This window comes from Oenanthe melanoleuca, chromosome 1, assembly GCF_029582105.1.
Source record: "Oenanthe melanoleuca isolate GR-GAL-2019-014 chromosome 1, OMel1.0, whole genome shotgun sequence".
In the NCBI taxonomy this organism is placed as follows: Eukaryota; Metazoa; Chordata; class Aves; order Passeriformes; family Muscicapidae; genus Oenanthe; species Oenanthe melanoleuca.
Window position 1 is genome coordinate 107,663,037 of NC_079333.1, and position 27,574 is coordinate 107,690,610.

The 27,574-nt window shown below is 43.3% G+C and overlaps 1 protein-coding gene across 2 annotated transcripts in view; it reads left to right on the forward strand.

Annotated features, from left to right (window-relative positions):
• The first annotated feature begins 2,830 nt into the window (after positions 1 to 2,830).
• Positions 2,831 to 27,574, forward strand: part of TMPRSS2 (transmembrane serine protease 2) — a 30,797-nt gene continuing 6,053 nt past the window's right edge. Inside the window, exons 1-10 of one of the 2 annotated variants that reach the window (XM_056486953.1) lie at positions 2,831 to 2,924; positions 18,971 to 19,127; positions 20,236 to 20,306; positions 21,092 to 21,290; positions 21,591 to 21,674; positions 22,892 to 23,011; positions 24,266 to 24,395; positions 24,757 to 24,867; positions 25,634 to 25,677; positions 26,288 to 26,462. In XM_056486953.1, the coding sequence (XP_056342928.1) occupies positions 20,292 to 20,306; positions 21,092 to 21,290; positions 21,591 to 21,674; positions 22,892 to 23,011; positions 24,266 to 24,395; positions 24,757 to 24,867; positions 25,634 to 25,677; positions 26,288 to 26,462 (878 nt within the window). In that variant the 5' untranslated portion in view covers positions 2,831 to 2,924; positions 18,971 to 19,127; positions 20,236 to 20,291. Of the gene's footprint in view, positions 2,925 to 12,860; positions 13,144 to 18,970; positions 19,128 to 20,235; positions 20,307 to 21,091; positions 21,291 to 21,590; positions 21,675 to 22,891; positions 23,012 to 24,265; positions 24,396 to 24,756; positions 24,868 to 25,633; positions 25,678 to 26,287; positions 26,463 to 27,574 lie in introns of those variants that run through there. The other variant, XM_056486946.1, reaches the window with a different exon arrangement.

Consider the following 27,574-nt stretch of genomic DNA (forward strand, 5'->3'; position numbering starts at 1 on the left):
GGAATCACAGGATTCTGAGGTTGGAAGGCACTTTCAGGACCATCCAGTCTCACCACCAACCCCATAAACACCCCTAAAACTCATCCCAGGGAGCCACATCCTCCTGCACAGCTCAGCAGTGATTCCCTGTGTCTGTAACAGGGATTTTATTCTGAGCACCTCGGATTTTTGCAAAAGTTCACCATCTGAACGGCAAAGCCCACCAGCCCAGAGTACAGAACTTATCTCAAACTCCACATCACCTGTGCCAGTAAGATCCCACCTCCCACTTCCAGCCAGAGGAATGTCTGGGACCTTATCTGTGCAGTGAAACCTTGCCCAGGCTGGAAAGCAGAGGTCTCTGCAGGTGCCTGCATTCCCAGCCAGCACAGGTCCCAGTGCAGCCCCTCCACCTCCAGCAAGGCTCCAGGGTTTGCCCCCAGAAATTTCATCTCTCAAAGCCAGCAGCCCAGGACACATTGCAGGTATTGACTGCACTCCACCTGTGTTGCAATCCAGGGCAAAAATGCACCTTTGCAATCCTAAACTTGTGCTTTTAGGCAAGATGTTCCACCAGATTAACTGCAGGAGGAAAGGGTCAGTTATAAACTATGCATGTCCTGGCTGAGCTATGCAAGGTCAGCCTTTGCTGATAAGGATGAAGATACTCTGTATTCCTTTAAAAATGGGGTACCCTGTGAAGAAATAAACTGGTTTTCCAAGGAAGTGGCTGCTGCCATTTATTTTTCAATGCATTCATTGCTGTCATTTCAGCACAGTCTATGAGAAGCTGAGTGCTCACTGCAGTTGTGCAGCTGATCATATGAATAATCCCTAAGATTTAATATTAAAATGTTGTTATATAATGACAGAAATGGACTTGGCAGAAGTTCACAACAAAATGCAAGTGAAGAGGGTTTTGAAACCCCCTCTCCTGTGGACATCACACTCAAAGAGAAGGTTTCCCCTTTCTCTTGTGCTGATATGAATGGAACAATGGCCAGAATGGATCAATGGTCTCATAAATTTAAGATCAGGAAAACATGTCAGGAAGAGAAGGAGGAGAGTCAAAAGAGGAAGAAACTGGGCAGTTTTATGCTGTTTTTTTTTTTGGAAAAGCAAAAGGTGGATGTGAGTCACACAAACAGGAACACAGAAATGAAGGAGGTGTTGAGGGCAGCAAGTAGCTCATGCCCACATCCAGGCAGCTCCTGCCAGCACCCCTCAACCTCTGTTAACACAACCAAAACAGCTCTTTCTAAGGGATGAATGACACCAAAAAGCCCAAAGAACCAAGGTGATGCAGGCACCAGTGGTACCATGTTGTCCTGGCATCTCACACCCCAGACAAAATTGTCTGAGGAAACCTATATACAAGAGGGTGTCCTGAAACCTCGTATTTGGCAGAATTCACAAAAGAGCTCACACTAGCTTTACACTCACTAACCCAGACAAAAATCCAAAAATCAAAAACCAAGCAAAAAGCCCCAACCAAAACCAAGAAAAAACAAATCTATCACAGGACACAAAATAACTGCTTTTCTGTCTGCTTCTCACGTAGCTTTACTGAAACAAGTTTTTCAAGTAGTCTTGAGGCAGCCTGTTTTATGCAATATCCCATTAAATGTTTTTCATCTTGTTTTTTTCTTAGTTGCTGCACTGCCAGTGTGAAAAGCCTGTTGCAACTCCCTGTCCCTTTGATGCTGATAGAGCCAGGCTGCATCCCCAGCAGCATGTCTGTCCATCAGTCAGTCTCTGGAAATGTGGAAGATTTTTTGTAGTCAAGTCTTTATGTCTTCCATCTCTCAAACCATCCTGTGGGAGCCTGTTCCCTAATTTCACTCCTGTGTATTGTTTCGAGGTCCTAATTTCACTGATGTATGTTGCTTTGAGGTCAGATGCTCAAAACCAAACAGAGGGAACATTTAATGCAGGAAGTGTCAGAGTCAGCAGGGCTCTTCCCTGAAAAAAAAAAAAAAATAATAATTTTTCCCTCCAAGATCCTGAAAGCTGTAATTTTATTTTTTTTTTTTTTTTTTTTGGGGTATCCTTCATGGAGTCTGTCACTGCAGCTGTGAAAGGCAGCATGACATGAGATGGACCATCCATGAATGTCTATGGGGAAAAAGAGGAATTTACCTGCCTCTTTATCCTGAGGAACTGGGCTTTAGACCAGACAACTCCTTTAAAAAAAACCAACCCAGGTTGTGCTTGAGTGTTTCCTTCAGGAGATCTCAGATTTAGCTGTGGGTCTCTACACACTGAACAGCACCTGTGAGAAGAAGAATCAATCAAAAGACAATCAAAAGACAATCTCTCAATTAAAATAAGGATCATGATACACCTGAGCTTTCCCAGGCATCTCAGTACTTCCTAAGCCAGGCCTGAGTAAATATCAAACTGGCACAAGGTGTTGACATTTCTGAAGAATATGGAAAAGCAAGCCCAAGGATGGAGGATGCCAGCTCCACACTTGTTCTCAGACTGAACACAGCTCTTAATTTCTGGACATGCTTCTTAAAAACCTTCAGGGGCTTTTCAGTCTGTGTCTCAGAGCTTTGCTGGGTGCAGCCATGAAAACCCTGGGGAAGGTTTCACACGAGTACAGTGAGTGCTCTGTGTGCACCAGGAAGGACAACCAGCTCCTTCTTGATTTGTGAATTTACAGCCTGTCTGTTTTCTTTCTCCAGGCAAGGTTTCAATAGGACACATCAGATATTTGGCAGAGCTCTTTAATGCTCAGTCTTGGGAGGAATGGGTTAAGAAGTAGAAGGCTGGAGGAGGGCTGTAAATCAGCCCAAGTGACCTTGCAGCTGGAATAACTCTTGATAAGGCTGTGCAAACAGCAGGGCCAGAGATTCCCCTGCCATGGGCAGGAGTTTGACAACATCTGTGCTCTGTGTCTGCTCCTGTGCCTCTGCTTCAGGGATCCCCTGGTTAGAGAGGTAATGGAAACCAATTTATTATTTGTGTTTTGGTCATGAATTCGTGGTTCTTTGTGGTTGTTCTGGCTGCCTGCCTGTGCTGACTCACACACACACACCCTTGAGCTGACATAAGCCTGCCTGGACCACGCCAGGGTAGGGGGAGGCTCTTAATTTCAGCTTTAACATCCACCTGACTCTGAGCTCTTCCATAGCACTTCCATTGGTTAAACTTGGCTTTTTACAGATCTGCCAGGCCTACCCAGCAGCCTTTAAACATACCTGAATCTCCTTTGCTGCAAACTTCATTGCAGGTTTGTTTTTGTTAATGACAAACACTCCTGGGGGAGAATCCCATGGAAGCCTGTGCCATTTCCTAGCATGACTTGCAGCAGTAATGCCATTGGTGTGCACTGTGCCCCTCAAACTCCTTTCAGCACATATTCCATAGTTCTATCCAAACACTCTGCTGACCCAGAGCTTGTGGGTGGCAGCCAATCACCCTGGGTGGCTCAGCCAGGAGGCTTTTTTGTGCTCTAAGTGGAACCCAGGAGGGAAAATCAAGCTTCTGATCCATAGCCCCACTAGACAATAGTCTCAATGGAAGGTAATTTGCAACTGCTCAGCTCCCAGGGGACAGAAGTAGTGGCCTGAGAACAGCATGTGCTGTGAGGACTGGAGTGTTATGCATAACTAAAAGTGCATTTCGAGCCCTGGCTGGAACATTGCTCCTTCCAGGGACTCCAAGGGATGCTCACATTTAGGAGGTAGCCCCTGCCAGCCTGCAGAGTGTAACCTAAAAAAAGCATTCATGTTCTTGTGGACACTTGACCAGAGAGGAAAAAAAAAAACCAAGAGAGAACCTCAAAAGCATCAGAATGAAATCAGGGTGCCTCAATGTAATTTTTTATCTCTAAAAACCCAGCCTTGCACAGCTGCTCCTCTGCTCAGCAGTTTCAGGCTCTCTAACCAAGCCAGCCCCTTCTTTTTGTATCACAGCAACCCTTCTTCTGAAAGCCACACTAAAAAATTGCCTTATTGCAGGTTCTAAACCAATCTGTGTCCAAGCAAGTGGCTGAGCTCCTGCTGCTAAGGAAGGCTCAATCTTTCTGGCACCATCTGGAGGGATGCAGGTTTCCTTTTTAGCCTTTTATTATGTTCACTTTCCTTTTATTCAGGCAATTGGGACATCTCTCTGAAGAAGAGAGCAGTGTTATGGGTGTAACCCCACTACTTTCACTTTTTACTTTTACCTTTGGGTGTTATTTTGTGCCTAACACCATCCACAACATGACACATAATTTCAGGGGTGTCTCACAGGACTGCTCACCTTCTGCACTGGGTCACTGGATGTCCCCAGGGCGAGAGGATTGCTCCTGTCTCACAAGACAAGCAGGCTAAACTCAGCTGGCTGAAATAATTTCTGCTTTCCTCCTGCAGAAGGGAGCACCTGAAGAAGCTGTTGAGGGATTAGTGCTGCTCCTCCTGGGAGCCCTTTGAGGATGGGGGTGATGAATCCACGCAGAAACACCCGCATTCGGCTTCCCTGTTCACATGCTAATAGATAAATCAATCAATCAGTCCAAACCTGCTGTTCTTGCCCCATTCAAAGCCTGACAAAAAGTCTGGTCTCCCACCTAGGTTAAGAGTCAAGGCTGCAGCTTTTGCAGCCCCATCACACGGGGCTACAATTTTTGGATTAGTGCAGACTGGTTGCATTTGAATGATATAAAATTTACCTGCTCTGGGTGCACAGGATGCAGGACACCCAGTGCCTCCTTTAGGTCCTCTCAATTAGTGACTTGCTCTGAGTGTTTGAAGGTCAAGCACTTTGTGCTGATGAAGGGAGTCACAGGCATCTGGGCTAATTTGTCACCTTCAGCATATCTAAGACAGAAATTCCAAGTCTTCTCAGGCAGGGATCAAGCAAGTACAGCACAAACACTGAAGTACAGACACTCTCCTGGATTGTTAGCTCCAAGTCTGCCTTTCTGGGATGCAAAATATTATATTTGGATATAATATGGAAATTATCCATATAGAAATATGGATATTTTGTGAATTCTTTGCCCCAAAGTGTTCTGGCAATTCCCAATACTTAAAGGGTAATTTCCTCTCTGAGTCTCAGCTCTGATCTCTGCAAGGATACCCTGAAAATCCTATTTTTCATGTGGAAATCCCCCAGTCCTTATATTAAGTGTTAAAAGACTATGCATTGACTAGGTTTTTCCAACAAATCGGGCTGGTATCAAGACACACGAACTTTAAAGGATGACTTGGGATAAGAAGGTTATTTTGTATTTAAAAGCTGTAGGAAAAAAATACATTAAAACCCACCCAAATGCTGCCAACATCGATGCCATGCACTGTGCTGAGATGTCCACTTTGGCTGTCCTGCTGCTCTTTGAGGGATTATCCAACCCAATTTATTTTCCAAGGTCTGGACCTGATGTGTTCACTGGCACTGATAAGCCAGTCTCCCTTGGGAATGAGTTTGGAGAGCTCAGGGAGGGGCAGGGGACACATGCATCACTCCTGATCAGGAATCTGAAGTTATAAAGTTATAAACTCTGAATTATAACAATCTGAATCTGAAGTTAAAAAGTTATAAACTCTGAATTATAACAATCTGAAGCAGAAGTTATAAACCCTCTCTGCCACTCCAGACAGCTCAAGGAGAGGTGAACACCTTGCTTTTGTACAATAGGCACTTTTCAGCTGTGTTCAAAGGTGTGGAAATCCTCTTTATCCAGCTGGAGTAGTTCAGTAGAACTAAATCCACAGGGAATAAGGGCAAAGGATTGTTTTGTCTTGAAGATACAACAGGGGCAGAGGAAAAAAAACACTGTAAAGATTTAATTACTGTGTAGTTAATATAAACAGTTGCCACGTGTACATAGGCATGAGCAGAAATTACAAAACCAGAGCCATAAATAAAGAGACAAAAAGAAAGTAAAATTATAAAAAAAAAAAAAGCATAACATGCCTTCCCCAAAATCAGATGGGGGAGGATGATCTTGAAGTAGACTTTAAAAAATAATGCAGGGAATGGAAATACAGCTGTCCCACAGCAAATATCTTGTTATGTATTAGGCAGCATGTAGCAGCAAAAAATAAAGTGGCAAAATAAAATAAAATCTCTGAGTACAGACACAGGTTCATAAAATTAACTATCAGTTGGTTAGCTTCAGTTACCTGACTTCCATTTATGCCGTCCATTCTCTATTTTTTCCTTCAAAACCCTGCCCACACAGACAGCAAGATGATCAGAATTTTGCAATGACCAACCTGACCAATTAGTGATAGTGGTAAAATGTTCAGACCTAAAGCACAGGCTTTGCCAGCTTTGGGGATTTGTGGAAATCCTCACTTCTTAGGGCCATTTTCCACAGTGCCAAGTGGTTTTTATTGCACCTGCACTTTGAGCAGTTTCAGGTACAGCAGCAGTGCAGCTGCCAGCCCTGTCTGGTATTTATGAGATTGCTGCTGTTGTCCACACAGAAATATTTAAAACAGGCCCATCACCAGCAGAAACTCGTATCAGCCAGCTTGTTCTCCTTTCCCAGGATGGGTTCAAATTACCTTCTGAAAATTACTCACCTGGTGCTTGTACAGGAGTCTGATGACCAATGTCCAACCAATCCCAGAGAAAACAAACACTTCCAGGTAATTCCTTTTAGCTTCCTAGGAAGCTCTGTTATTTTTCAGTGTGGTTGGGTTTTGATAACAAAAGAGATCTATGAACTAAGAATCTGCTAATCAATTTGGTTAACCTAGAACAGGAATTTCCTTTTGGAAAATTTACTTGCCTAATTACAAAGTTCTGGCAATTAGGTAAAGATTGAATTCAAGCATCAATCTTTCACCTCTCAGAGGAAAATTGAAATGCCACAGCTCTTGTTGTTGACCAGGATCTGTTTCCTTGTGCCACCTTCTCCAAAGATAAGAAGTATTTTGGCTTTATTTGTGCCTTCAAACACAGGGCTTCTTTCCTTTGCAGCAGGCAAGCAAACAAATTCTTTCTTAATGAATTCAAGCAGCCACTGAACCAGAATAAAGAGAGAGTCAGACCTAAATTAAGACTGATGAAGTAAGAGATTTTTTAGTCATTAACGAGAAAAATGCTGCAAGAGTGACGAGCGTGTGACATCCTACTACAAGTTAATTATTTTTTATACCAAGACATGGAAAAGTGGTAACTGTGATTCAGAAATAATTCCAGAAATCACCATTCTTGCTCCAATTGAAATTATATTCATAGTGCAGATAGGGTTTCATTGAGCCACTTCAGGTAAAATTAAAAAGAAAGGTAAAGTAAAATAATTGAACACTTTGGAATCAAAGTGCAAAATCCTGCCTTAGTCACAAATAAAGTTGTCTTGTTAAAAATTATGGGCAACACATTTGGCTGCTTCCAAGGAAAGCACAGCTCCTGAAAGCTGGATATGCTAACAGCACTTTCTCATCATCACAATTAAATGTATTTGGTCCTAAGTTAATTACTGGCTGGCTGAAGAATTTAAACAGATGAAACTGAGCTGCAATTTCCCTCCCTTATAACCTGCCTAATCCAATGAACTGCATTAGTGCTTTGTTGGTGACCAATCAGAGATTTACAGTTTTCTGACTTCATCTGCTCCATTTATCACGGAATTAAAACAATGTCCAATTGTTGATAAAAATCAAGTACTTTTATACCTGATGCAGGAACAGGCCATGAAAGCTTGTCTAGCTGCAGGTAAACATAAAGAGGACACTTCATTGTTCCCCTTTTATAACAGATTAATCAACGAGTCTCCAAGCACTTTTACAAATATTTGGTTAAATGTGAATATTGCTGTTCTCCTCCTGACACTGAATACCATTAATTCCCTTTTGCAGAGCAGGAAATGCAGACAGATGAAAACAAATTTGCTGAAGTTATACAGCAAATCTAAAGCTGAACTAGCATAGAAAGTGAAAAAAACCCCTTCTCTCTATTATTCAGACAAACAAAAGGCAATTCTTTTCAGATGGGATTTATCTCTGGTTATCTCATGCAGGTATTCAGAAAATTCAGCTGTTCAAAGGGTCTTGTTCATTTTTTTTAACCTCTCTAGAACAGAATTATTACCAATTAAATGAAAAACACTGGTCGTCATGGAGCTATAGAAAATAAATTGGGATTATTTTAATATGAGATGGCATGGTTAACAGTCAACACTTTAAAAACTTATTATGATTAAATGATCAGTTGAGAAAATCTGGCTCCATTAAATCAATGTTAATTTCGTACAAGATTACATTCAAAACATAATTTTTGGTTCCTAATTCAGGAAAAAAAATCTTAAGATTTATTTTGCTTTGCTTCTTTTTATTTTACTAACCCATATTTTTCTGTATGCATCAGGAAGACTAAAAGTATTTGATTCTAATTTGCACTGAAACATGGTTCTTCCACTGGTTGTTTGAAGCCAATCACATAAGAACTGAGTAGTTTTTCTTTTACAAATAAAAAAAATTAAAATGGCAAGTTAAAAATTTATTTTTGTAATTTTTTTTCATGAGAACAATGAGATCATTCTGCATTGAAACTCAGATTTACTGATGCATTGTAGTTGCTTCAAGCTGGCATATGAGTAACTAAAACCTGGCTTAATTGGCTGAGCAGTTTGGATTTATTGCTGCTTTGTGCTACAAGTGCAAGACAAAGCCAAACTATCAGATCAGTGGGAAAAAAAAAAAAAGTTCCAAATGTCAGGAAAAAAAATCATACAATAAATGAAAGTCGTCATTCAATTTCTGTGCCACAAGAGCAGGATTATTTTAATGTGGATAGGAGGTCAAATTTGTGGGTTAAATTCTCTTCTGATATGGGAAAATGCAGCTGTATTTACATGATATACCCAGAAAAATCCAAGAAAGAGCAAGTATTTGAATTTTAATTCTCTCTTTTTGTACAATAACAGAGGAGAAACCCATTGAAACAGCATGCACCTGAACTAAACTAAAGGTCACTTATTATTCCTGTATTCCCTCTGAAAGACAACAAAGAATTTAATTTTATAACTCTGAAACTTTGCCTCTATACCAGAAAACTGAATTGGGAGGAAAAAGGAAAAAAGAAATAAATGAGAACTAAAAAGAGCCTGGGTGATTTTATGGATTTCCATCTGTGTGGGGCTTCAAACTCTTAAAATATTTTCTGAAAGGCTGGGAGAGAAGTGAGAATGCTCACAAGGACGCACCTTTCTAATCTGCAGGCTCAGGAGAGCCTCTCCTGCTTCCCAGATAACAGGGTAATTGGTTTAAGGAATTGTGGTTTTTCAGCATATTTAGTTAATACCCTAACAAAGAATCACCTTCTGCTTCATTCAACAGCTGGAATAATAATTAAAAAAACATTATATTTGAAGATGTCTGCCCATTTATCTTGACTTTCAAGTATACCTGCAGCAGGTAAATTTATGTGTGTGTATTCATGGTAACACCAGCCAGATGCAAATGTACTTCCAAAGTCAACACACATTCAGTTTAAGCTTAGTTATTAAATGACTAATTATGTTCTCAGGTTTGGTGTAGTTTTATGGGTGAGTGGGTACCTGTAGTTTCTGTCAACCACAGAGATCTACATGGTACCAGGGGAACAAAAATTCAGAGAGGACACCACCATTTGAATATTTGTGTTGGTTTGTTTTGGGTTTTTTCCCCAGTTGTGGGCTTTAGCACCGAAATTGCCTGGAGATGGCTCTAATTGTAGCTCTGTTGGGATGGTGAAAGGAAGTTTTGTGCTGTAATCCCAAAGTCAAGGGCAAGCTCACCCTGAGTGTTTGGAGTCAGTACTCGGATGTTTGGATTTAGGGAGACTTTATCTCCCCCTGCCCTGGGGTTTTGATTAGACAGCTGAAACACAGGCAGAAATCAGAATACAAGGGAGCACATGGCAAGTTGGGCATTAACTGAGTGGGAAATGAACTGTGTTGACAAAGTGCCTGCAGAAACAAAGCCAGTTGTGACAAATGACCTCATTGTGGTCTTGGGAAGGAGGGACAGGTACCAACCTCTCCACTCTGGTGGCCAGTGGAACCCCATGGAGCTGAGTCTGGGGTTTTAGGTTGGGTTTTTGGGAAAGGTTCTTCCCCCAGGCTCCCCAGGGAATGGGCACAGCCCCGAGGCTGCCAGAGCTGCAGGAGCTGCCAGGGACAGGATGGGATTTTGGGGTGTTTGAGCAGGGCCAGGAGCTGGACTCTATGATCCTGATGAGTCTCTTCCAACTCAGAATTTTCTATGATTCTATAAATGGATGGGCAGAATATAGAATATATATTAAATATATACAGAATATATAGAGTTCTACCTTATAGAACAGGGCTGAGGAGGTGCCATAGGAAGCCAAAGGTATCCCAGGGTAGGATGCACAATGTAAGTGATGCCAGACACCTGAAAAGAGCAGTTTATTCCTCACTTTATTTATTTATTCAGATGCTTATATCCAGTCTGTGGAAAGCTCAGCTTGCATTCCTGTGAAGAGCCAAAAGAACACATCCAAACATCATTTTGCTGCAGAAATATGGAGGAGGAAGTGGTTTGCTAAACATTTAACTTACTAATAACTTTTGTTATCAATGCTATTGAACCTATTAATATTTAAGTGTGATAAAGGTGTTTAGAGCATTGCTGGGTCATGCTGAATGTCTCCACACCCTGAATTCTGGGCAATAACCCCTGGGCTGCCCAGCAAACCCACATCCCTCTCCAGCAGACTCTGCCTGCTCCTCCCAAAACGTGCAGCCACTTGGAAAAACCAAACCCTGCCCTGATCTCTGCTTTAGAGGCTGTTTATAATCCATTAATAAAACGAGTGCTCCCAAAGCCAGCTCTGCACGACTTAAAATACAATTACACGCTCACGGAGCTATATTGGATGAGATAACAGGGCCAGAGCTCAGCCCTGGACCAGGGAGGACAAGCTGAACAGACCAGGCAGCTTCTGCTGCCAAGAGGAGGCAATGACCCCCTCCCCACTGCAGGCTCTCCTGTTCCTGTGACCTTTGTCAGCAAGCTGAGTTAACCTCGGGGAATATTAACCCAGGCTGGAAAAAAAAAAAAAAAAAAAAAAAAAAAAAAAAAAAATAAAAAATAAAATAAAATAGCTTTTGCTACTCTAGAGCCCTGCAAGACCCTTTAGTGAGCCAGCAGGAGGGAGGGAATAACCGGGGAAAAGGGGTGGGAATGCGCTGCTCTGTTCTCTGAGCAGCTCAGCCCTCCCCGAGAAGAAAAGGTGTTAACAGGGGTAATCAACGAGCTGCTGGCGAGCGCCCAGATCTTCGAGGCTGTAACTAAGCAGAGCTCCATTCATTGGAACCGAGCTGCCCTGGATCTCCCCCCAGCAGGTCTGGTGTTCTTTCCTAGCGCACAAAGCAACGCCGGGTTCTCCTAAATGCTTTAAACTCCCCTGGCAGAGCGGCACAGAGGATTTTTTACCTCTTGCCCCGTTCTTCTTGTGACACCTGAATTGATGTCATACCTTCAAAGTGGCTTCAAGCAGACTGTCAGGAACCGGCCGGTATATTTTTTAAATCTCTCTCCTTATCCATAGCCATTGTGCAAGGCATTTGGACAAATGCAAAGTGAGCTCCAGGAGAGTCTAAACTCAAAAGAAAAACAGTTTTGAATTCTAAGTTATTAGGTTATGTCTTGAGAGAAGAACGAGGCACTATCACACCATCAGTACAGGAGAACGTAACCTCCAAACTACTTTCAAAGAAAAAAAATTGTGACTTTCCAAAGAAAATAAGCATGCAGTTCTCTTGTAGAACTGAAGAGATCCTGAGGATTTGGGTTGTGGTGTTGTTTTGTTTTTTTTTTTGTGTGTTTTTTTTGTTTTGGTTGGTTGGTTGGTGATTTTTTTGGGGGGTTTTTTTGTGTTTTTTGGTTTTTGTTGTTTTTTTTTTTTCCTTTGTGGCCATGATGCCAAGTAACAATTTGCAGGGCTATTTCTCTCCACTTTGGTAAGGAAACTTAACAGGGAAATCTTACGACCAGGCACCCTGGTTCAAACCTAAAACATCTCTAAGGTCTGAAGGCCATCTATAAATTGCTGTAAATTAAAGAGAAGGACATGCCACACAGGTGGGCATGGTAGAGAACCACAGGTGGTGACACTGCAGTGTTCTGGGCTGTGTCTGGGATGATTTTACCTTTTGCTTCAGAAGAAATTTGTGATCAAATTCCTGCAGCTGAATCCACACTGGAAAATGACTGAATCTCACTGATTCCTTTTGGGAGCTCAGGAGCAGAGGTAGCCCCCAAATAATGCAGCTTAAAAACACAAGATAAAGTTTAAAGATGTTTTAGACAATACTCCTTATGTTTTTGTACCAAGGGGTCTGAAAATTCATAGTTCTCTCTGAACAAACACGTGGACCTGGAAAAATACTGAAGGTACGATCTTGGCGTGCTTGATGTAATTCCTTGATATGCGTTAGGAAATATAAACAAAGCCCAGACACTTGCATGCCAAACTTGTGTACTTTGCCTTATCTGCAGTCCCCATGCAGAGATGGTAAGTGTAGCATGCAGCAATACTGCAGCTAAATCAGAGCTGTTATTAACAGTGAGTGGAATTTCTTCATTTGAGAACTTACTTTTCCAGAAAGTACTGCTCTGAAGTTTTGGGATGTGAGTGGATTTTTTTTTTTTTTTTCCTGTGGAGCTCAGCTATGGCAGAGAAAACCTTCCCTCACTGTAGGTCTGCCGTACAGGTAGCACAAGTCACCAGAGCATTGTAAACAACACGACCATTGAAGTAGCAGCAATTTTCCAGAGAGCCACGTTATTAAATGACCCTAAAAAAGCCCAAAGAAAACAGAAGTCATTTTCCCCGGCCGGTACTTTACGAGCAGTCTTTATCAGGTGCTGACCTACCCTGTTCAGGGAAGTGTTGTGGGTCCTTGTTTGCCTGCAACACCCTGACACAGAGGCCAACAGGGATTTGTGGGCGAGTTCAAAAAGCAGAGCACGGCCACAGCACGGTGAGGTCGAGCAGGGAAAACCAAACTGGGGGTCTGGGAAGGGCAGGGCAGGGCTGCCCGTGCCCCTCCGGGCCCGGTGGGCTGCCGTGCTCGGGGCGGGTCCCTCCACCTGCGGCACCTGCCCCTGTCCCTGCCCGCACCTGGCTCCTCCCCGGGCGCTCCGCCCGCTCTCCCGGCTCCTCGGCCGCCTTCCATCCCCTCCCAGCCCTGCCGCTCCCCAGCCCCAGGTAAGCGCTGCTCTCCCTCCCTTCCTTCGCCTCGGGAACCGCCTGCGGCCGGGCAGAGAGGGAATCGCCGTCCGAGCTGCTGGATTTGGTTTTGAACTAAGAAACTTCGGATCGGGGTTGGGGGGGATGAGGAGCGACCGCGGCAGCGTCTGGGAATCCCCGTCCGGCGGGGTGGGAGGCGCTGGATGGTGGAAAACAGAGAGGGGAGGTGGGAAACAGAGAGGGCTCGTCCCCCCCTGCTTCCCCCGGTGCCCCCTGTCCGCAGCCGGCTCGCCCAGCGGGAGATGCAGAGTGATAAAGTTGCGCTTTCCCGGGGTGTAAGGGAAGCCGGGAGCCAAAGGGAGGAGGTGGATGGGGAAGCCGGGATAGCCAGGATAGCCGGGAAATCGGGAGCCAAAGGTGCACGGAGGAGGAGAATAGGGAAGCCAGGATAGCCGGGATAATTGGGAGCCAAAGGTGCACGCAGGAGGTGGATGGCGAAGCCGGGATACCGGGATAGCAGGAGCCAAAGGCACACGGAGGAAGGAAGGAGGTGCATGGGAAAGCCAGGATAGCCCGGATCCCGGGATAACCGTGAGCAGACGCTCACGAAGGAAGGGAGGGGATGGGCGCTGTGCATTCAGTGATAACGCGGTCCCAGAGGGCGCGGGGGGCTCGTCCCGCACCGCTCCGGGTGGAGCTTGTCCATCTCTCGCCCTGGTGATGAAGGGTAAAACACTGGGCAACTTCCTCAAGGTCACCGAGCGAGCAGAGAGAGTAAACCGGAGCAAGGTTTAGTTCTGGGGGCTCTTCAGCGTGTGTTAATGCACTGGGTTTCAGCAAAAGCGCTAATTTGGGGTGAAAGTTGGCACGGCTCGGGGAGTGATTTTGGAACAGTAACTTCTCGAAGAGCCGTACTGTTGAAACTTCTGTGCCAAAGCTTTGCACGATGAAGTCAATCCAGTCCACACCTCCTCACAGGTGGCTTTATGCCCATTGCTCACCTGGACCTCCAATCTCAACCTCAACTTCCTGGGTGGGTGAGTGTCTGTGAATTTAAGAGAGCAGTGTCACACCGGTCCTTTGTCCTAAGTGCCCTGTTTGTCCTGTGTTAAGTGACAGTAATGCCTCCAGTGCTTTAGAAACAGCCAAAGGAAGCAGCTTGGATTATTTGCATCATCTAGGGCAATATTAGGTGGGGAAAGAGATGGATGTTGTGTGTGGCATAGATCAAAGAACTGGGAAAATGGCAAGTTGTGGCTTTTACCTACAGGTGTAGATGTAAAGCCAAAAGACAGGTGAGCTAGGATAAATGTTGATGTCAAAATAGGACTTCATGTGCCTTTTTGTCTTCCTTCCTTTCATTCTTAAACTGTTAATATTTATTCTGGTTCATAGGACAGTCAACCTAGAGCAAATCTATCATGGTAGCCTAGCCTGAAATTGGAAATAAGATGGAACTACATTCCTGGATGTTGACGGAAAAACAAAGCAACACATTATTCTGGGATGCTGGTCAAAATATTTGTCTTGGAGTTGCCAGTCCTGAAGATACAGGCTTTTGCTCCTGTGCCAGTCCAGGGCTGGTCCACACTGAGTAGCTGCAGTGCCATGATTTCTGGCAACATGAGCCTCCCCGTGGAGTGAATTCAAACCTCCTGCCAGCAAGATTTGCTTTTCACTCTTATCTGCCATAGACCTCTTAGAAGTGGTTTGCAGCTCCTCAGGATCTGTAGGTCACAGGTTAAAAACCACTGACCTGAACAGGTATCTAAATAAGTCTGGTTTGTTAACGTAGCTGGGTTTTATTTTCCTGCAGTGTGGGCACCTAGTGCCACCTTATTCGTGTCATATTAATTTTCAGCTCAAATATGATGAGCAAGTGTTCTTGAGAAGTTTATTTCCTTGCCAGGGACTTTCAGTGACGTAGACAGACACTTGAATTTAGCCAGAAGGTAACAATCAAACATGAAGAAGATCAGCAAACATGCTTCTGCCAGAAAGTGACTTTGCTTACGTGTTGGAAGAAGGGCAAGGGCAGGACCTGGGATGTTGTGTAGGGGAGCTGAAAATCCAAAGCCAAGCTGGCTGTTGCTGCATCCTCCAGCTGCTCCTGTGATCTGGTCATGGGTGCTGTGGTTTGCAGTTGTTGCCTGAACAATGGGTCCATCTCCTACCACACCAGAGCCTCTGGTTCTTCTGGGCTCTTGCTCCTTTCTGTTTCAGAAATAGTTGGTTTTGTAGAGTCTTGTGCCACTCACCGTCCACTCATGAACTGAGAAAAAAGAAAAGAGCATTTCAGCCTCCTTCCTCACCCCCCTGTTCCTAACAAAGCACATGATGTACTTGTGACAAGGCTGAGTTTGAAGTCAATGGCTGTTTTCAGACAGATGATGATAATGATACTAATAATAATAATAATCATCATTATTGATGATTATTTGTATTATGAGTATGGCATCCTATAACTTTTTAATTGTGACTGCTACACTCAGAGATTTTTAATGCCTCCTTTTTTTTTTCATATGGAAGTAGAATTAATCTTGGTTTCCTGGCCTGGGGAACACTGCTGTGGATTTCATTGAGCCACTGCTGATAGTGCTTATCAAGAGGGAATGTTTTTTAACACCTCTTGATAAGTAGTTGTACAGTATAATGGCATTTTAGGAGCTAATCTAGAATAGCTTCAAAACTATTTCTTAGGAGAAGGACGAGGTTTTATTTTTGGCAGCCTTTCATGTAAATATTTGCATAGTCTCATGAAGTTCTCTGAAATACTTGAGATGTTATTGCACAAGCAGCTGAGTACAGCTCACCTCTGTTGAGAAGATTTGTAGAAAGGCCAGGATATGTCAGGACCCTGATTTTGATGACTTTGAGACATTCAGTCAATTTGTCTTTGATCCCTGCCGGGGGATAAATGCAGTAAATTAAAACCACTTTTTAATCAACATAATAAAAATACTCAGTGCCACTTCCTGAAGAAGGGTCAAGGAAATCTTATTAATGAAGTGGGATGAAAAATCTTGTTTAGCTCCTTTCCTTTTTCATTCATAACTGGATTTTTTTTCATCTTTCTATACTACATTTGCACATCATGATAAATTTTAGTACTGATTGTTAAAGAGGAATCTTGACCATGTTTATTTCCTCTTGGGTTGACAAGGCAGGAACTGTCCTGTGAAATTGCTCTGTGAAAAGATCATGAGAATGAAACTGGAATCACCTCTTTGCTTGTGTTCTTTTTTTTTTTTTAATTTTATTGCCTCACTAACCTTTCCTCCTCACCGTCATGGTTACATGACGTTCATGGTTATTTTGCTGAAACTTCCAGGTGGTCATAAAATGGTTGGAAATGAAAAAAAAAATGAGAGCATATTTCCTTTCTGGCGTCATCAATGCCATAATGTGTCAGCTTGCCCTTTAAAGCTGAGCTTTGCACTGAAATCACTCTTTTGATATCTCAATGAGTTCTGTTGGTTTGCTTGTTTGCTTGGTGCAGGGAACTTTTTTGATGTGATGCAGTGTGCTAGGTTCATGTAGAATGTTTAGATGCTTTTATGCTTCCTCCTTTTAGAAGATGAACTTGGCTTCATTCATTTGGGTTTTGACTGTTCTGTCCTCTTACATCTTTCTTCTTTACATGTGGTTGCTTTTATGTAGGTCTAACTGTGAAGAACTAGTTTGATTTTTTTTTTTTTTTTTTTTTATTTGTTCTGGGATTCCTATTCAGTTGTTGATAGCTATCACAGAGCTTAGCAAACAGCTGATGTTTCTGTTTCAGGAAGTAGCACAAAACAGTTATTGGAGCAATATGTAAATGCAGGAAGCAAGCTGTTGCCAATATAACCCTGGCTGCTCTGGCCAGCTGAATTCCCAGTGTTGAATCTGGAAGTAGTTATTCCATCCTATTGACTTGGGCATGGAAACAGCCTATAGGGATCTCTGAGTAAAAGCTTGTGGAAACCAATTCACAGTTGTGATACGGTGTGTGCTGAGGAAGTCCTGTTATTTCTTGCATGGAGAGCTGGGGTAAAAGGCAGCAGGTCTGATTACAAAATCCTGCTTAGACCTTTAGGGTTTCATTCTGTTTCATTCTTGCCTTTTTGGGGTGTTGGTTCCTGGCCAGCAAAGGACACAGGAGGTGAGAGGGATTACAGCTGATGCTGCTGTAATGAGGAAACAACAAGGTCTCGTTTTTGCCCAAAATTCATCAAATTCACTGAGGGATTTAGGAGCTTGTGGTGGTGAAGACCATGTACAGCTGAGCAGCACAACTCTGAGCTTGGTGTTTCCTGTCCAGGGCACAGAGGGACTGCCACTTTGGAGGGCTGAGTCCATTTTTGATTAAACAGGACACTGTCAATGAAGTACAGACCAACTCTGCTGTAACTTTTACTTAAAGACCTGATTTGCAGAAATCCATAGAAAAACTAACTAAAAGCTCCAAAAGCTATTGGATTTAATTTGTTTTTAATTAATCCAATATTTTTTATTTTTGTATTGTTGTTTGGCTGTGTTCTTTTTTTTTCATTTTTGACAAGTTTACTGGAAGTAGTGATGCCTTTCTTTAATCTTAATGACCCATGACATAACATTAACACTCCTAAGGCACATGTAAGAAGCTCAGATACTTCAAGTAGCAGCTGCCAGCAACACATTTTGCTTTAGTCATCAGTGAACTGTGTCAGTGGTGGCTTTTTGCTCTTTGTCTCTCCTGTCATTAGAAACAGTGGCTTTATTCCTGTACTTTGAGTTATGAAAGAAAAACACACTCAGTTTTTAACCTTCTTGCTAAAGGTCTAAATGCTGGTTCTGCTCCATCCATACTGGAGTTTTTGGAATTTAGGGGCTTGACTGCATAGGGCTGATGGGTTCCTTTCATTATTTGGGTGGAGGGTGTTAGCAAGCCAACCCTCAAGCCCCTGGTACCCTGTGACACCTTGAAGCCTGCTCTGGTGGGGAGCTCCATCCCATTCCCCTTTCCTGGGATCTCCAGCTGCCTCTAAAGATCTCCTGAAGTTTGTTTTTTCAGATGCACCCAGCAAAGTGCTCTAATAGCTCAGCAGACATCAGGAGGAATGAGGGCAGTGAGAGGGAAGGACAGTTGTACATTCCCACTGAACTCTTCTGCATCATCAGAGTGGGTTTATTTAAATTTAAATTTAAATTTGTCTGAGGTGAGTTAGAGGCCAAAGAGGACTGAGATAAGGCAGACCAGTCCCTTCTAGCTCTCTAGTTGTTGGGAGGTCAGTTTGGTTCCCCATGACCCAGCTTCCTTATCTGAGAAGTTGTTCCCTTGATATGTTTGTAAAACAATTTGGAGTGTGGGACTGATGTGTGCTTAGGAAACCCAGATTATATCATTACTGGGCACTACAGATTGATTTTTGCCCTAAACATTTGCAAAACTAATGGGAGTTCAGTGATTGTGGTTTCATGTAGTTTTAAAACATTGGAGAATGTGTATATGTAATACCATGGAAGTCTGTATTTACCTATGAGTTTCTGTATTTTATAACAGGGAAACATTAATCAGAAGCTGGATAGGAAACAGATTAGCAAGAACTACATTGGAGTGATGGTGGAAAACCAGATAACAGGAGAGATTTTTTTCCTCAGTTCATTTGAAAAAAACCCCAAACCAACAAACCAAAAACACTCCCAGAAACTCCCAAAAAAGAGGGAGGAACACTCTTCCCTGTTAATTTGCAAAGCCTTTCAGATGGTAATGTAAAAGAAGTATTTGGAATTTTTTTTGTCATAGTCCCATTGGCTTACCTCAGAATCACCAATTCTCTCTGATATCACTAAACTCCCTAACCCTTTTATTCCTTCTCCTTTTCAGAGAACAAGGAGCAGAAACATCCTCCTGTGATTTATCAGTTTCTAAGTCTGGGCAGAGCTGCACTTCCCAACTGCTGTGATGAGCTGGGCAAGGATGGATGGGACATAAAGCAAGGCAGAAATCCTGGAGCCTTAGTCACCAGTCTGATGGACTTTCAGTAAGTAGGGTTAGACTCGTTTCTCACCTGTCTGCCACACAAATAAGTTCAGTGGTGCATTATTTACACTGATAAGCAAGTACCAGCCTTGCTGAAGTGTCACAAAGCATTGCTGTGCTTGAGGGGCTGAGCAGCTGCTGAAATCTGCTTCAGTGACATTTGCAGCTCAGTTTTGGGCGAGATGATGCCTTGATAGAGACTCTAAAAAATAACCTTTTACTTTGGGCTGAATTATGTTGTCTTTACACAGCTGCCATGTGCAGGGTTTTGCTCTGCAAGGTAAAGTATTTCTCAGTGCAGGACTGAGGCACTTTCTAAGTTTTATTTTTTCTTGTAGAGCAGCATGAGAGGACTCAGTAGATAGCAGCATTTATTAGAATGGTTGCTTGTGGATAACTGCCTATTTTAGATCTGCACCAGCAAACATTTCTGTATTTTGTGTGTGTGTGGCAATCAGTGGTTTTGCTCAACGTTAACGTTTAACTTTAAAATAAACTGCTGGATGCTTTAAGCATTCAATGCAGAACCTCTCTTTTACCCTGTTTGCAAAACTTTCATATTGTTGTGGCACAGTTCCCCTGCTGTGCTTCTCTCCCTGTTTTTGATGTGGTGACTACAGCACACAGCCAAGAAAACAACATAAAAGAGTGAAAAAAACGTGACTGCAAGTTGTGCTGTTGTCATGAATTGGTTGAATTTGTGTTTCCTGATGCTTTCTGTGCCATAAAGCTCAGAGTGACACATGAGTAAGTGCTGAGAGAGGCAGGAGGACCTCAACGTGGTACTGACACCGTGTGGGTCCCTGCCAGGATATTCTGACTCTTGTTCTGCCAGAGAGTGAGCACTGACTTGACCTTCTCAGTTTGTGCTGCCCTCGTGCTAATGAATAGCTGCCACTGTATAATCCTCAGGCTTGTATTGAGAGGCTGCTGAGATCTGATTTCATGCTGCACCTTAATTTGTACCCTCTCTTCAAGTGCTTCCGCTTGTTGGTTTGGTTTTTTTTAAATTTGTTTTATTTCCCCCTCTGCAAATCTGGTCTTTTTCCAAAGGGAAAACTGACAAAGCCTCCAGTTGTGATTGTTTTCCTTTTTGTTTGTTTGTGCAGGTTCACACTTTGCTCCCTGACACTTGAATTGTTTCTGTACTGTTGACAAAGGCAAAATGACCTCTACTCTAGTAAGTAACCAAAAAACTCACAATATTTCCCTCTGATATTTTTCCTTTTAATATGGCTTTATTTCTTTACACATAACAGCCCATTGACATACTGATTAACAAGTCTTTTAAAACAGGGACTATTTGTTGTGTTTCCTTTTTGGCAAAAAGATGCTGTGGGGCAGGTGTAAGAGGCTCGAACTAACATTTCAAGTGCTCAGATACTTTTAGGGGAAATTTATTCTTTTGAGCACACACTTTTGATTTATTTAAGCTTGTTTTGGTGGGATAGGTTAGAATGGCTTTTAACTATTTCTTAGAGCTCTTCCAGGATAAATATTCCATGACCTGTTGCAGGCCAGTGTGTGTCAGAAGCAGCTTAGGTGTACCTGGTGTTGTCACAGCACAAAATGGGGCAGTAAGCATTTATCCTGGACCTGGACAAAGGCTGTTCCTTGTCAGCATTTCTTTCTGTGATGGTGCTGCCCACAGCTGTCCTTGCTGTTTATTTCTACCCTGTCAGACAAGCATTTGTGCAGAACAGCTTGGGAGGGCTGGGCTCAAGAATCCTTCTTGGGCTGGGCTATGGATCAGGACACTGATCTTGCCAGAGCTTTTCCAGCTGTTTTTATGACCCAAACCGTGAGGTTTTAGCCATGTTCTGTGAGCCTCTCTGTGTGTGTGACCTGGAGTCACCAGTAAGTGCTCTGTGTGCCTGTTTCAGGGAGCAGGGCTCTGGGATTCTGTCCTGCTGGCAGCTTTGCTTCTCACCTCCTCCTGTTTCCCCCTCCCCGTGCCACCCCCAGGGTCCTCCACCGCCATACTACGAGAACAGGGGCTTCCAGCCAGAGCCCCTCTACGCTGCCAGGCAGGCAGCAGGTGCTGCTCCTTACCCCCAGCTCTTCTCCACAAGCCCTCCCTCCGTGCCAAGCTACGTGCCCAGGGCTGCCAGCCCCCAGCCCAGCCCGCCCGCAGCGCGCCCGCCCCGGAGAACGTGCGCCGCCAGTGAGTCCTGGGGCTCTCCCAGCTTCACACCTGATTTCTGACCAAGTAAAATATCCAAGGAAAGGGACCTTCCCTTGCAAGCCCTGCATTGAAGGAGCTGTTTCCTTGTGGGTGGAGAAGTGGCAGCTGGCTGGGGTGATTTGGGAGGAAGGATGGTGGGATGGAGAAAAGTCTGGCTAAAAACGACTGATTTTAATGTCAAATAAATACTGATGTTAACATCAAATAAATAGTGCTGGTGGGTGGAAGTTACTCTACTTGTGAACCTAACTTCTCTTTTCCTCCTCACTTTCATTTCAGGTCTAAGGAAAACCATAATAATAATATTATCTATATTAATAGTAATTTGTTGTGCAATTGCTGCTTTCTTCATCTGGTATTTTGGTAAGTTTTTTTTTCGTTTTGTTTTTTTTTAAAGAAAAGATGTGTTAATCTTTTCAAATTAGAAACATCCATTCTCATTTTATGCTTTATGCTAAATTAAGGGCTGGAAATCCTTTGTTCCTTTTCTCCTAGGAGATGAACTGATGTTGCTTTTTAGTGCCTCAGTTTTGTTTGTGGAATGAGGTGTTTTGGTTTGTTTTTTGTGTGTGTTTTTTTAATTTTTTTTGTGCCTTTTTTTTTTTTTGCTTTTGTTTTTGTTTTTGGTTTTGGTTTTTTTTTTTTTTCTTTCTTTTTAATGCTGCTGTTACTTTCCAGATTTGAGCTCCACTTAATTTCAGGTGAAGGGAGGGGATTGCAGCTAAGTGTGTAAACCCTAACTGCAGGAGTGTAAACAGTCAAGATGTGTTTTGCTTTGCTAAGATGGGATCTCTCTTGGAGCAGAAGTCATGTTCACCCATTTATTTGTTTCTGTGGGGTTTTTGTGTAAATGTTGCATGAGCCCAGCCTGTCTCAGCACTCTAAGTTGTACCGTGGATGTTCGCCTTGGAGATCATCTGAGCTCTGAAGCAGGGCTGGAACAATTCTGTTCAGCTCAGGTGAAGTTTGCTTTGTGCTGTCTTAATTTTCCTTTCAATGAAAGCTGCTTTGCTAAAAAAGCAGGAAATTAAAAATTTGCTCCTTTTTAGGAGTCTCTTCTTTCTGTTCTGCTCAGGAAAAGAGGAAGAGAGATCTAGTGCAAGGTGTCCCTGCTCATTGCTTTGGGGTTGGACTAAAATGATGTTTAAATACCCCTTCCAAACTATTCAATGATTTTAAGGGAGTTCATTTAGAAGTATAAGGATGACACTTTGTGTTCTTAGGGGCGTTTTTTTGACTCATTTTGATTTAAGCAGGGTGAGTGTAATCTTGTTTTAAATGAGAGCAAGAATACATTTTTGAGGCACTCACTCTCTTCCTCCTTCTCTACATGTTAATGCTTTGCCAGTGCAAAGCTGACTCCTCTCTGACAATTTAATGGTGCCTGATTATTCAGGGAGGCCAAAATCCAATCAGCTGCATCAGAGACTTGATCTGACAAGCGATGCAAAGGACAGAGCTGTGGCAGGCTGGGCTCCCTCCCACCTCCGGGTCCAGAGCCTCTTCCAGAGCTTTGCTCCATCAGATGGGAAACTCCTTGAGAGCTGGGCTGACGTGGCTGTGTTCCTCTCTCCCTGCAGTAGAGAATCACTGTCTCAGCTCCCTGATGGAGTGTGGATCCTCAGGGGTGTGCATGTCCCCCTCCCAGTGGTGTGACGGAGTGAGCGACTGCCCCAACGGGGAGGACGAGACCCGCTGTGGTGAGTGGGCTGGGGGCCAAACCTGCACAGCTGCAGGAGCCTGGGAGCAGATTGCCTTGTCCACAGCCTGCCTAAGCTGCAACAAGGCTGTTCTAGCCTAAGCTCTGTCTTTAAAATGGTCAGGATATGTGTTTTATATATAGCCCGATTGAAAAGATGAAATGCTTGGCTCAGAGGTTTGAGCTGCCTTGACTTTGAATCATTTTTTTAAATATCAGCTTTTAATTTGAATGAGGTTTGTGCAGAACTGAATCTAGTTTTGTCTCTGGATGGAACAGTCAGTGGTGACTTCTCAGTAAGCTTCAGGTAATAACATAAACCTGGTGGTCTTCAGTCAGGCTTGTCTTTTTCCATGTATTTTGCATTCCTCGTTCCCCCCTTAGTTCTTCAACTACCTCATAACTCATTTGTGTAAGAAATCCTGGGCTAATAATTGTTTGAACTGAAAAGATGCCAAGGGAAGCTTTAGTGCAGAGCTGAAGGTAGAAGGTGGAGACATTGATTTATCCATTCCAGAGGTTTGGCATCTTGTGTCATGCCAAAAAACTCCAGCTGTGCTTTAAATTCCCTCTGTAAACTTCTATTCAGCACATTCTCATGCAGGGTTAGCATTTGCTGGCAGCTGTTCCACTCCATTTGGTTGAATAATGGGCTCTTGGAGAAGCCAGTTTCAATCCGTTCCTTTGCTTGAACTATTTTTTATTAAATTCTTGTGCAAGCAAATGCATAATGGGATGTGGAATGTCAGAGCTAATTGCTCCTGGTTACATTCTTGTTCTACAAAGTGCTTCTCTGAAGAAATCTGGTGTATTAAGAGATAATATATTTTTCAATAGATCATGTTTTATTTACACACAGTATGTGATATATTAAGAAATATGTAGTTGCACAGAGAAAAGATCAGAAAATTTTCATTATTGCAATCTTTCTCAGTGGTAGAATATAAAAGAGAATTTTGAGCATAAAAGCTGAAATGAAAGGATGAACCTTGTCTTGTACATTTGCATTTTAAAACTGGTAGTTCTTCTAAATTGCTTTACATGAAAAGAAGAAAGTCATTGCCATATTTCTGTTTACTGGATATTTACTCAGAATTTGAGTAGAAGGGAGCATTAAAGTAACATCAGTTCATACATGAAGTGGATATTGTGGGTAATTACTTCCAAGCAGAGAAAGCAGTAATAATAGCATGTGGTGTTCTTAGTTGCTTTTTTTTTTTTTCTTTTTTTTTTTTCTTTCTTCCTTTTCTGGCAGTTAGACTTTTTGGACCAAATTTTATCCTGGAAGTTTATTCACCTGTCAGCAAATCCTGGTATCCTGTTTGCCATGATGAGTGGAATGATGATTATGGGAAGATTGCATGCAGAGACATGGGCTACAGCGTGTAAGTCCAACCTCTGTCAGCTTCTGTCAGACACAGAAAAGTTCAAATTTCCCCATTTTTAATGAGTCTGAGACTTTGCTATGAAAACACACTGGCAAAGGCATCTCTTCATCTTGCCCTGTTACACGAGGTGCATTCACATTAGATAAAAATATTATTTTAACCTAGTGACTGGTGGGCAGATTTTAAAGAATCTGAGACTGGCTGGGCTGCACCACCAGGGTTCTGCCTTCACATGAAAACAAAAATAAATATTTCCAGTGTTGTCATCTCAGAAGATCCAGCTTGGCACAGCCCATTGTTATCAGTTGATTGAAAACTGAAACCAGTGCTGGGTTTCATAGTGGACTTTGTTTTGCAGAGATACGTATTTCTACAGCCGTGGGGTACCCCCTGAAGCCAGCTTTAGGAGCTACATGAAGCTGAACACAAGTGCTGGGAATGTAGACTTGTACAAAAAGCTGTACAACAGGTATCTTTGTTCAATGAAAGCCTCTCTCCTTTCATGCAGGGTCTCTCCAGATGCTGTGAGAGGTGCAGCTTCTGCCTGCAGCATAATGCAAGCACATCTTTCACTGGGGATTGTTGGAGAGAAAGACTTTGTTTTTATTGCAGCAACTGTTCTTCCCTCTTTTTAAAAACACATTTTTCCATCCTCCCTGTCCTTTCTAAGAGAAAAAATGTCCCATCCTCTGTGCTGTTTAGATGTCAAAAGTGTTTTTAAGGAGTTTGTGTGTGGTGACAAACACAGCTACAGCTACAACACATTTACAGCAGCTGGCACAGCCTTTTTTCAGTCACATGGACACACAGCATGCAAAAGTGGATCTTCACTGTGGAAAGCATCCTTTTCATTATCTTTAAACAACTCTGAAGTGTCCAGTTTCAAAACCTGTACACTGCTGTGCCCACAAACTTCCTGCAGCTCCCTGGTTTAGTTCTCCTGCAATGACTCCCTAAATCAGCTCGACTTTCTCCCAAGCTGTTCTTCATCTTGCTTCTCAGTAGGCTAAAAACCTTTTGTGCTCATGTCTGCAGCCTCCCACAGGAGAGTTTTGGTGAATGCAAGGCATGGGGGAGGCCAGGTGGTTGCTGGAGAAAGTGAAGAAAGGAGGGAACCTCTGCAGAAAGATGAGGCTGAAGGCAGGGCATGAAGCTGGAAAGGGTAGAAAGCAGCTGGAGGGTGGACTCTGCTCACACTTCCCTAAGATCCTGTTTGTTTTTTATTTCTCCTGCAGTGGTTCCTGTGCCACAGGAGACGTGGTTTCCCTGCGCTGCATAGGTAACTCACTGGCTTTTCAAACTTCTGCTGCTGCATGCTTTGAAGTGCTCTGGCTGGCAAGTCCTTTTGGACCTGTGGCATTAATTGCTGTTTTTGCAAGGGGAAATGATTAACTCTGGCTCCCAAATAATGCAGTTTTAGGAGCAGGGTGGGAGAGGAGGCAAGGAGGGCAGTGGATCCCCAGTCTTTGCTGCCACTGGTTCCTTTAAATGGTGAAGCTCCATATTCAGCTGTGTTGGGATGCCTGTGGCACATTTGCTCTCAAAATTCAGCAATTGGGTGGGCAGTGCTTTTTTGATGGTGATTCCTGTCCTGAGGAGTCTCCTGGCTGCTTTGTTGCACATCAGAGGTGTCTGAATCACCAGAGATTCCTGAAAAGTGTAAAGAGTTTATGGTGAGCCAAGGGCAGCAGCTGCCAGGTGGGGTGTGCAATTCAACAGGATCTGGGCAATGGCAGATTTGGGATTTGGTGTTGGGCAGGGCTTTGAGCTGTGGTGTGTCCAGCAGAGCAGCCCTGGTGTGTGCACCCCTCTGCCAGGGAAGCCTGAGGGAAGCAGAATCCATCTCCCAGCTCCCTCTGGGACTGACTGAGTGTGTCTGACCTTTTCAGAGTGTGGCCTGGCCAGCAAGAGCGTGAGCATGATGAACAGGATCGTGGGAGGCAGCGGGGCCGTGCTGGGGCAGTGGCCCTGGCAGGTCAGCCTGCACGTGCAGGGCACCCACGTCTGCGGGGGCTCCATCATCACCCACAGCTGGATTGTGACAGCAGCACACTGTGTGGAAGGGTGGGTCCCTGCCTGCCTGCCTGCCTGCCTGCCTTTCTTCAAGCTGAAATTCATTCTGTTCTCCCCACTTTCTCCTTTGAAGAATTCCTCCCCCCTGCCCAGCACGCAGGTGCTCTGTACAGCATTTTGTCTGTATGGTAAATTTGAAGTATTGAGGCTGGCTGCAGCTCATCTGTCTGCTTTCCTACAGCAGGCCTTATTTTATGTTCTCTCTTACTTACAAAATGATGCTGAGCACAGATACCCACCCAATTTCAGATGTAAACTCAAGGCACCAAATTTAATGCCAGCCAGTACAATGTTGTCATGAAGATGTTGAATTACACTGTGAGAAAACCCAAAGGAAACTCCCCTCCCCCCAAATTCTCAAATATCACAGTGCTGTAGATATGATCAATTTAAAGATGCCTGTGCCATTTATTTCTTCATATCTTCTTGCCACAGGGTAGTAAAGTCCAAGTCAGTATTAAATACAGATTTATATCTATCCAAGGAGCACTTTATGTAGCCATCAACAAGAAAAATAGCTGGTGCTTTGTACATTTCTAACCTATAAAAGAGAGTTGAGGGTTTTGTGGTACCCTCAGAAAGGGCAGAATTTGTTTAAAAGGTGCCTGTTTCTGCTGGAGGGAAAACCCACAAAGCAAAAACATTTTTAATGGTTGGTTGGCTGGATCACAGTTTGAGGCTAAGGCAAGGAAGAATATTTGTCCTTAACCTTGAGAAAGGAATGCAAGTGTTGATTTCTACCTGGAGATCTTATCCCTCCTTTGTTGTCTGGATTTGAGCTCTGCAGTGCACAGTAAGAATGGGAATGGCAATCAAGCTGCAGCTGGCACAAGCCTGGTTTTCAGCCTGATCTGGGTTTTTTGGGAGGTGGGGTGACTTGCAGGCACTGCTGCCTTGGCACTTCTCATGGAGGGACTTTTAACACTTGTGGCAAGTTTTCTATTAAGCTTTTGTAAACTGTGCTGGAGCACAAGAGGCTGCTTAAATAACATCTAGCAAGCATTCTTAACATTAAAAAAAAACACCAAAAGCCAAAACTAGCCTCAAAAAAAAAAAAAAAGCCCTGGCATTTTCAAGATAGTGGAATTCTTTCACTAGATCAT